This window comes from Tupaia chinensis, unplaced genomic scaffold (assembly GCF_000334495.1).
Source record: "Tupaia chinensis unplaced genomic scaffold, TupChi_1.0 Scaffold000382_1, whole genome shotgun sequence".
Lineage (NCBI taxonomy): Eukaryota > Metazoa > Chordata > Mammalia > Scandentia > Tupaiidae > Tupaia > Tupaia belangeri.
The window spans coordinates 890,155-901,287 of NW_006159884.1; the positions used below are offsets into that span (position 1 = coordinate 890,155).

Sequence of the window (11,133 nt, forward strand, 5' to 3'; positions counted from 1 at the left end):
CCTGCTTACTTTTAACAATGTATAGTACTAGGCCAGCAGGGTATGTGGTGGTTAAGGTGCTGGACTACCACGTGGTTAACCGAGGTTCAAGTCTCCTCAGCAGTTTAAAAATCATGCTGAGAGCTGTGTGTGTGTGTGTGTGTGTGTGTGTGTGTGTGCCCAAAACCCCAAGAGGAGACTGAAGAAGGGATTGTGGCAAGGCCATCTCTTCTGGGGGGCCAGGGGTAGGAGGGTGACTTCTTACTTTCCTTTCCTTTCTCCTTGTTTCTCTTTAGTGAGGGCATGTGCCCTATGGCAGAAACATAAAAAAAAAATGTGTATGATACTACTAGAGAAACATGTTTGAGTCAGCTCATGACTCATAGCCTTTATTTTAATTTATTTTTATTTTTTAAAAAAATATTTTTATTTAACTTTATTTATTTATTTGTTTTAATTTGATCAGAGAAAGACAGATAGAGGGAAAGTAAGAAAGCAAGCTGCCAGGTCCGGGACTCGAACCACAGGGAGACATGTAGGAGTCTAGCGCCCCTAAGCATCATGCTACCTGTTAGCTCCAAAGCCTTTATTTTTAAGTCATCTATATTATTTTACAAATATACATGTTCATTAACATTTGTCTATAAAAGAGCAATATAAGCATCCTGTTTTATGTGAAAATTGACTACTTTGCTTAAAGAAATAAGCAAAATAATTGCAATATTAGGCATGGTGCTGGGCGGATTATTCTTTCCTTATCCCCCCAAACATATAAATGACACCATGGCTACCTTGTTTTTCAGGAGGCCAGAGGACCCTATCACTTTTTCAAAAAGCTGTTTTCCAACATGCACATCAACAGCAGCCAAGGGATCATCCAGGAGGTAGATGTCGGCTCCACTGTAGACAGCTCTGGCCAGACTTACTCGATGCTTCTGGCCCCCACTGATATTTACTCCCTGAAGTGGAGCAGGACAGAACAAGACTTGAAGAAAAGTGTGTAAATCTCAAAGTACATGCAGTTACACCCAAGTGCTCTTCTTTAGCATGCGTTCATAACCAGCCAAGATGAACACACGAACCTCTCTTAAAATTATGCATTCCATGTACACCCGAGAGAACATGCAAATACCGCCCCTCCCTCAAAAAACAAAAATAGGGCCTGGTCAGGTCATAGTAATTTTCCTTCCAAATTGCCATCCCACCAGCATTCTGAGCACACAGGTACATGCCTGGCCTGAAAGCCACTGGGAACGAGACCTGAATCTGGGTTGGCCATGTGGGATCCAGCTTCCTGCACACAGAGCTTAAACACTGCTTTATGAGGCCAACCACTCAAATTCTTTACCCATGATTTCCTAGGCCTATCCCCAACCTATTTCCTGGCCCTACTAACCTGTACAAATGTACAGGTATACCTACTTTCTTTTAACTGCTTATTCTCAAAAGGAAATACAAATGGTTAAGGAAAAAATCCAAATCCCTAATCATGAAAAGTCGTGCCTGTGGAATATTAAACAAGATTTTGGTTGCCAACCATATACTGACAGCATTGTTCATTTTTAAATTGACACATAGGAAATTGAAAATAATAGCTAAATTACCAAAGCAGTAATCAACTTGTCCTATTTTCTCCTGTAAAAAGATTAGTACAAGTCTTGTTGGCAAAAGTACAACTCTAGAAAGCACAAATAAGGAATATACATTATTCCATGTGAGAATTAAATTCTACATGTATAGTCATGTATGGAGAATTATGGTGCCAGGCCTAATTTACTTGATTTATTTTATGTTCAATGTTTATAGGTATGGTTTAAAAGCCCCCCAATACAACCCAGAATTGGCTAATGACCTGTAATTATAAAATGGCATCGTCTCTTTGCATTTCTCATGTAACTCCTAAACAACAAACATCTGAGTACAACTAAATTCTGGGTGCTATGTTTACTCCTTGGACTCAAAGTCATATGAGACAAAGCCTCTCTCATGAGTTCTCAATTTGAAGGGAGATAGGTATTAAAAAGTACATGCTAGGGACCAGCAGACGATGTAACGCTTGTATCATTGGACTCTCACGTGGCTGACTGTAGTTTGAGTCCTTGACTCAGTGGCCTAAAACTCATGCCAGGCGCATGTGCATTTGTGCCCAAAATCCTGAGAGGAGAATGGAGAAAAGATTGCAGTGTGGATATCCCCCCCTGGGGGGGGGGGATTTCTCTCTTTCCGTCTCTTTGTCAATTCAGTCAACGCAAGTGTCCTATAGCAAAGAATCTCTCTCTAAAAAAGAAAGTACATATAAAGCAAAATGATATGTGTGCGTGTGTGTGTGTGTGTGTGTGTGTGTGTGTGTGTGTAGATATAACAGTTCCCAGCTCATGGGTTTGTTGGGAGCCTTCAATAAACTGGGTGTAGAAATACATAGAACAAATCGAACACTGAGTATGACCATATCAGCATTGGCTGTTATCACCCTATCACTCCTTTCTCCAATCTGTCCTCTACCTTGTCATCACTTATCCTGTAATTATGTCACCACCTTGCTTAGATACTTTGGATACCCACACTTTCTATATCACTCATGTGCAGTAACAAATTTCACGGGGTACCACTATACACCTCATGATGGAAAAGGGCATATAATAAATTAATGTTAGTGTCAACTAGAGAATCTCAAAAGAAAAGATGAGCAAAAATGAGAAAAAACTTTAACATTGTTTCATAAAAATTTTAAACAGATTTCCTTTTGAAATATTAAATTATGTGTTTTAAGTACAAGATCAGATTGGAACAAAATTAATTATAAAAAACAGAAATTATGAATGGCAGTAGATTTAATGACCATATTATAGTTATATTCTTCTATTGGATTTTCCTTTTCTTTTTCAAATTCTTATAGTTCAATACTATTGGATAGTTTATAATTTTAGAGTTTAGGTGTATTAATATATTGGTCAATATATATTAACAAGTTGGAAGAAAAAGATACATTTCTACAAGATATTAGGCATGACATAATTTTTCTGGCAGTGAAAATGCCAGAAGAAAACATCAGGGGATGGAAAAATAAATTATTTAACATTATCTAGAAAACATACTTACAAGTTACTATTAATGAAGTAAGAGTAAATTATGGTTCATCCTAGATTTTATATGTTCTGCTTTCTATAATTTCATCATATATTTTATTTATTATGTTATATAATGGGGCTCTTAGATAACATGAGGCCAGGGTAAAAATGCCTAACAAAGTTGTGCTGACTCTCTTTTCAGAAATTCAAAGCACTCAGTAAAGATTATTTATTCATCCTTATAGCACATATGAATCACGGGCAGAGGCTACTTTTGCGTTCATGTTTAATTAATGGAGATTTCAGTCATGGGTCAAGGGTAATCTCTTGAGGTTCATACTTTGGCTCATGATAGCTTCATTTTTTGTCCTAACTCCAAAACACTGAGGATAGTAATGGCCATTAACACGACAAAAATTAAATAGAACAATGAGTAAAATGACTGGGGAAATTAGTTCCTCTTCTAAAAAATCTAATTCTTTTCCATTTACATATAATCACTATCAGGAATGAGCCAATGTGGAGCAGGCACATCAGTGACAATATCATCTCAGCCTCTTCAGAGACTGGACGTGGGCACCACTATTGGCGACTCGCTCTGTAGTTGTTGCCCTGGACTTGATTTTGTACACAAGAGATACAGGGAAAAAACTCATATTCACTCATTAGAGAGTAAAGAGCATTGAGCAGACCTAGTCCAGTAGTTAAGGGAAGCCAGATTCCACATGGATGAGTCTCAGCCCTGGCAACTGGAAAAACACTCCAGGCACACGTGCCCAGATCCTGACAGGATGGAGAAATGGCGGACTGGAAGTCAGCAGGACATTTTGTCATTAGTATCCACATGGGGAAATGAAAGCACTGCCTTGTGACCGTGCCTCAGTGGGCTGATTTCTCCTTCTCTGTTTCTCTTTGAAGAGTATACATGTGCTCTGGCAATTCAAACAAAAAAGGAAGAAAGAACAAAAGAAAGTGAAATTATGCCTGCAGCTAAAACAAAAATGGTGATGATGTAATTGGTGGGCTTTTAGTCCCCCATGTGAATACTAACAACAGAATTTCCTACTGTCTTTTCAGCTATTTCCCAGAGAGTCAATTATAATTATTCATCTGTAGTACTACCATCTCATTCATAGGAATTCTATAAGGATATATTTTTAAAAATTTTAGTTGTCTAGCTCTTCAAGTCCTCAACAAAAGGCTAGAAACATTTTATTACCACACCACAATGGAATTTTATTCCTGCATGTGATAAGTTATGTTTTCCTTACTCTTTCTCCAATCTCAGTTTGATCTCCATTTGGTAACTGCTCCAAATCCGGAAGGAGAGCACAGGCTTCCAATACTTGCTCATAAAACTGCTTCTGCATGGCAGAGCCAAAGAGAATGTTTTCTTGCAAAATGCAATTCTGAATCCAGGCCTGCTGAGAAACATAAGCCACTGAGCCCTAAAAAAAAAAAGAAAAAAAAAGAAGTAAAGAAACATTCTTGGGAACCAGCAGTTAGCGTAATGGCTATGTCGCTGGCCTCCCATGTAGTTGACCGCGGTTCCCATCCCGGAGCCGGTGGATTAAAACTCATGCCAGGCGCGTGTGCGTGTGTGCCCAAGATCCCGAGAGGAGAATGGAGGAGAAGGGATTGCAGTGTGACCATCCCCCGTAGGGGGTGATTTCTCGCTTTCTGTCTCTCTGTCTCTCTCTGTCTGGTGAGCACACATGTCCTATAGCAAAAGCCTCTAAAAAAAAAGAAAGAAAGAAAGAAAGAAACATTCTCAACAAGGAGAAAATAAGTTGTGTGAGCCATATTTAATTAACTTATGGAGGCCATTATTTTGCCTTCTGTAGCTTTAAAATATATGCATTTTTTAAATGTATTTTTTTCCTTACAATATATAGATTGTGCTATCTTATGTTTTAATTTATATATGCTTAGCAGTGCATCCTTCACTGAGTTACTTGTGGTTCTGATTCACTCTCACTGGGGTTTCTTTCACAGTTACGTGGATCTGGAAGCAGCTGCTGAGTGTGTGCATTCACTAGAGCTAAAATAACAAGGTAACACAAATGGAGACTTAAACAACGACAATGTAATTTCTCACAATTCTGGAGGCTTTCAGTGAAAAATCAAGGTGTTACAGGATTGATTTCTCTCCAGGCCCTTTCTCCTTGGCTTATAGATGGCTAATTTCTCCCTGTGCTTCACCCGATCTTTTGTGAACTGTGTCTGTGTCCTAAATCCACCCCCACCCCTCAATTTTTTTGGTGTGAGACAGCAAAGCTTGGTAACAGGGCAAACCAAAAGTGAAAACACACTTCTGAGAGCAAGGAGTGACTAATCGAAGGATGGGTAGGAGCCTTTATTCCCCCTTTTTATAAAGACATCAGTTAAATGGGATGGATTAGGGCCTATCTTAATGCACTTATTTTAACTTCAACAATTCTTTAAAGACTCTGTCTATGAATATAGCCCAGTTCTGAGGTACTGAGAGTTACAACTTGAACATATGCACTTTGAGGAATTGTGTAATTCAGTTCTTCACACTCGGACAGTGTGCGATGCCATGTGCAGCAGAGGCCAGCTTCTATAGAGGTAACTTGCCGACCATGATCCTGCTTCTGGGCAACATGCCCTTCTTAGAAGAGGGATCTGGACAGCACATTTCTGTGTCTTTCATATTAATCACAAAACATTATCATTTTTTGATCATTTTATAACTGAGTGATTCCTAAGTAGATGACAGCCTGCTGCATAGAACGTCCTCTTAACTAAGCCATCTTTTCTTGTACTATTTGAACTAGAGACCTACCTTTCCATCTGCCCCATGGACTCTATCCAAACATTTATTTGTAAGTTTCTGACTACTGCATACTCTATAGCAACACCAGACATTTAAAGCACTTTCCGATACAGACATGTATGCAACACTAGCCTTTTGATTTCTACCAACTACTTTAAAGATCAAAGATTAACTTTTAATTCTTTGTTAAACATGTAAGGCACAGAATGTCTTTTGATCAAAAACAATATAATTCTGATCTGACTTGATCTTGAACACAAAAGTAATTGCCTTTGAATTGTCTGCGAAGTGACTAATCTAACCTTTGATTAGAAAAGCATTTAAATTGGTCTACAGGTGATAGCTATTTTGAATAGTTGCTACATACCAAGCAAGTTAAGCAGGATAGAAGATTTAGAACACAGAAGAAAAGACTGACGAACATGAAAAAAAAAAAAAAATCACATAACATAAAACAGAACCGGGCACCAGCAGATGGCATAATAGTTACATGGCTGGACTCCCACAGGGCTGACTGTGGGACCTCGGACCTGGCAACTTGAAACTCATGCTGGTCATGTGCACGTGCATGCCCAAAATCCTGAGAGGAGAATGGAGGAGCAGGTGTGGCCAGTCCCACTTGGGGGGTGATTTCTCACTTTCTGTCTCTCTGTCTCGCTCTGTCTCTGGTGAGCACATACACTCTATAGCAAAAATATCTCTCAAAAAAAAAAAAAAAAGAAGAAACCAGAACTAATTCTACACTGAGAACAAGAGAATTAGAGGAGTTAAAAAACAGTTGATCAATTTTTGCAGAGATGAACAATTTTCCTTTTATTATAATTATTCTTTGCCTCTCACATACAAATGAATACAAGTTTTTGTTTCAATATTTTTTTTCTTTTAAGAGATTTTTGCTATAAGGCACGTGCACTTGTCCAAGACACAGAAAGAAACAGAAAGCAAGAAATCACCCTCCAGAGAGGATGGTCACACTTCACTCCCTTCTCCTCCAGTCTCCTTTCGGGATCTTGGGCATAACACACACTCACCTGATGTGTTTTAAGCTGGTGAGTCCAGGTCTCAAACAGCGGTCGACTGTGTAGGAGTCCAGTGATGTAACCAATATGCTATCTGCTGGTCCTGTTTCAATCTTTATAATCAAACTAGAATAGAAATTCTGTTGGGTTGGCCCCATAGCCCAGTGGTTAAGGGAGCTGGATCTCACATGGCTGACCATGGTTCAAAATCTGGCCCCAATGTCTTTAAACAAAAGATCACCTCTGTGTGCAAGCACCACATTCCCACAGGATGATGAAATTGAAGGTTAAGAATTTCAGCATGATCATACCCTATTTGGGAGAGGGGGTCCTCTCTCTCCCTCTCTGTATCTCTCTGGTGAGAGCATGAACCCTCTGGCAATTAAAAAAAAGTGATTAATTTAAAAATGAACTGGAAATGTCTGATGTTTCATCAAAGAACACTGAATACTCAGTATTTTGAAATAAACAGTGTCTGGTGTAAGGCTTTGATACTGAGTTGAGTAGGAGGCTTCAGAGAGAAAGCTTAGCAAGAATAGGCAATCTTAGAGTTTGAGCATTGTGACAGTGATATAAAATGTGCCTCAAAAAAGTCGCCCTCTGAGACAATGAGACACAGAGCTCCACAAGAGCACTTTGAAAACTCTCAGTGTTGAGTTGGTCATGCTATTACAGTGAGCATTTTACCTAACTAGAGAAAATTAGGATGGCACTATAAAGTCAGGAACAAAAATAATGGGGAAAATAATTCAGAATATGATACTTTAAATTCTGCCATTGATCCAGACCAATAGCATCCTGAAAGCTAAAGTGAATAGTTACAGAAACAGATATCTTCCGACATCTATAATTTAGTATTGGCAAAGGTGTCGTCTCCACCTTAATATTAACAATGGTATTGTCATGGTTTCTTTGATCGTCACGAACATTTCTCAACAATGAACACTCAAAGAAATTAGAAATAATCGTTAATTTTTTTTTTTTTTTGGAGAGATTTTTGCTATGGGTGCATGTGCTTGTTGGAGAGACACAGAGAAAATAAAAAATTGCCCCCTGCAGGGAATGGCCACACCACAATACCTTTTCTATTCTCCTCTTAGGTTTGGGTACTCACATACATGCTCCTGGTATGAGTTTCTAGCTGCCAGGTCCAGGACTCAAACCTCAGTAGGCCACATGGGAATCCGGCTCTTTAACCACTATGCTACCAGCAGGCCCCTATAATCCTTAAATCTTACCATGGCAGTCAACAATTATAATGACAACAATAACTATAAATATTTACAGGGAGCTAACTCCCTCTGCCAGGAACTAGGCTAGGTCTTTGCACATTATTTTAGTCAATACTAACTCCAGTCCTTAGTCAGGAACAAAAATAATGGGGAAAATAATTCAGAATATGATACTTTAAATTCTGCCATTGATCCAGACCAATAGCATCCTGAAAGCTAAAGTGAATAGTTACAGAAACAGATATCTTCCGACATCTATAATTTAGTATTGGCAAAGGTGTCGTCTCCACCTTAATATTAACAATGGTATTGTCATGGTTTCTTTGATCGTCACGAACATTTCTCAACAATGAACACTCAAAGAAATTAGAAATAATCGTTAATTTTTTTTTTTTTTTGGAGAGATTTTTGCTATGGGTGCATGTGCTTGTTGGAGAGACACAGAGAAAATAAAAAATTGCCCCCTGCAGGGAATGGCCACACCACAATACCTTTTCTATTCTCCTCTTAGGTTTGGGTACTCACATACATGCTCCTGGTATGAGTTTCTAGCTGCCAGGTCCAGGACTCAAACCTCAGTAGGCCACATGGGAATCCGGCTCTTTAACCACTATGCTACCAGCAGGCCCCTATAATCCTTAAATCTTACCATGGCAGTCAACAATTATAATGACAACAATAACTATAAATATTTACAGGGAGCTAACTCCCTCTGCCAGGAACTAGGCTAGGTCTTTGCACATTATTTTAGTCAATACTAACTCCAGTCCTTTCTGCTCATTCTTGCTATTAATGCATTAGGTGAAACCTACAATTTATATTACCTCTATCAATTCCTGCTCGTTTCTAAGATCAAATAAAGGCTATCTTATCGCTGATTCGATTCTTTTTATAACTCCTCAAAGAAGAATTTGTTGTTTTTTTCCTCGATTATTTTTTTTTATATATATGATTTAAACATTTATCATAATTGATCTTGGTATTTTCCTAACTAGGCTTTGAACTTAGAAGAGGACAATACATAGTTCATGTTTATTTCCCCGGTATCAAATGTTAGGAAGATAGTTTGTACTCAAAAATTGCCTGGTCAAAACAGCTGAAAAACTAAATGAAGATACAATAAATCTGATTTCCTTTATGTTTGTAAAGTACACTCAGTGGTCTAGGAAAAGTTACAGAGAGATGGCGGCTGTATTACTGTGAAGAGTACAGGGCTACTAAGATGTCAGAGGAGTCATCACGTGCATTAAGTGTAATCTTAACAGAAAAGGTTGTGGAAATCATATTTGATCGTAGAGTAGGTACCAGAAATGCTGAGAGGAAAAGGAATAATAAAAATGAATCACTAAAGAACTGGAATTAGGAAGGCTATAAGGATGTGATAAAAAAAAAAAAAAAAAAAAAAAAAGCTATGAGGAAGAGTTGTGTTTTGCAGAGAGGAAAAAAATGTGTGAAGAGAAACTAGTTCAGAAAGTAGTTTCTCCATGATGTAAGAGATGAGAAAGAGTGACTGGGTAATATCTAAATAAAACTCATTGGATAGTCTAGTGTTTCAAAAGGGAAACAGCTGGTTAAGTCTGTATTGAATTCTTATTCTTTTTTTTTTTTTGGAGAGGTTTTCACTATAGGGAGCATGCGCTTGCCAGACTGACAGAGAGACAGAAAGCGAGAAATCACCCCCCAGGGGGGATGGTCACACCACAATCCCTTCTCCTCCATTCTCCTCTCTGGATCTTGGGCACGCACGCACACGTGCCTGGCGTGAGTTTTAAGCCACCGGGTCCGGGACGCGAACTGCGGTCGACTACGTGGGAGTCCAGCGACATAGCCATTACACTAACTGCTGGTTCCCCCTTGAATTATTATTCTTAATAACCTCTATGAGTAGAGCAAATGGCTGATAGTAGACATCCCCATAGTCCAAAGGTAGAATCTTAAAAGTAAACTATTATTATTTTTTCTGAGGTTTCCTTTAGGTTAAAGATTCCCCCATGAGAATAAATAGCCATAATTATTACTTAGGGGAACTTGCAATGAATGATAATGAGAAACCTAATCATATTACAACATAAATCACATTAGTTTCTCTATAATAACATGCAATTCAGTTAATGATGTCAAACAATGATCATAAGATCTGCTGGGATATTTGGAGGAAAGAATTTTGTAACGACTGTATCCATAGCTAATCAATTTCTGTGGAAATTGAAATGTTTGTTATAAACTAGTAATGCCCATTGTATGCTTGCATCTCCAATTAAACTTGATACATTTGTATTGATGCTAATGACGGGTTGCCTGTAGCCTCTTACCTAAGGAGATGTCGAAAGACTGTATTGTTGATTTTACCTTTCTTTGGACTACTCCCGTCAGTTTCTCCATTTCTCCCAGAATGGCAGAAAGCACAGATGACTTTCCAGACCCAACTTGCCCTACAACAGCCACTAAAGCTCCTTCTGGAATCTTTATGTTCAAGCTGCAAGGCAAGGAAAGGGAGAATACAGGCACTCTTGTTACAGTAGCTGTTAATGCAGATTCCTGGATACATTCACTGTGCACAGCCCTGAGCACCATTTCTTGACATTGTTGCCCTTCTCTTCCTTTGACAAACACTTAGCCTTTCAAAATGCAAGCAGAAGAACAATTAAGTGCTGCAAGTAGAGAAAATGAATTTTTAAAAAGGACACCGTAAAAATGAAAGGTATAGTGAGAGGTAAAAATGTGTTATAAATAATTTCAATATGTTCATCTTCTTAAAAACACTCTAAGAAATAAAAGTATGGTACAGTGTAGGACCCACAGGTGGCAAAGTGGTTATGTTGTTGGACTACCATGTAGTCGACTGTGGTTTGAATTCCGTACCTGGTGACTTAAAACTCATACTGGGCGCACGTGCATGCATGTCCAAAATCCTGAGAGAAGAATAGACCAGAAGGGATAAGGATGTGGCCACCCCCCGGGGGGGGGTGTTTTCTTTCTTTCTGTATCTCTGCCTCCCTCTGTCTCCAGTAGTGCATGCATCCTATAGCTAAAATATC

At 38.7% G+C, this 11,133-nt stretch overlaps 1 protein-coding gene across 1 annotated transcript in view; it reads right to left on the minus strand.

The window, feature by feature from the left end:
• The window catches only part of LOC102470862 (multidrug resistance-associated protein 1), a 105,127-nt gene that overhangs the window by 48,500 nt on the left and 45,494 nt on the right, over nucleotides 1-11,133 (minus strand). Inside the window, exons 12-14 of the mRNA XM_006153595.3 lie at nucleotides 10,445-10,571; nucleotides 4,319-4,495; nucleotides 771-938 (exon numbers count right to left, since the gene is read on the minus strand). Coding sequence (XP_006153657.1) covers nucleotides 771-938; nucleotides 4,319-4,495; nucleotides 10,445-10,571 — 472 coding nt within the window. The remainder of the gene's footprint in view (nucleotides 1-770; nucleotides 939-4,318; nucleotides 4,496-10,444; nucleotides 10,572-11,133) is intronic.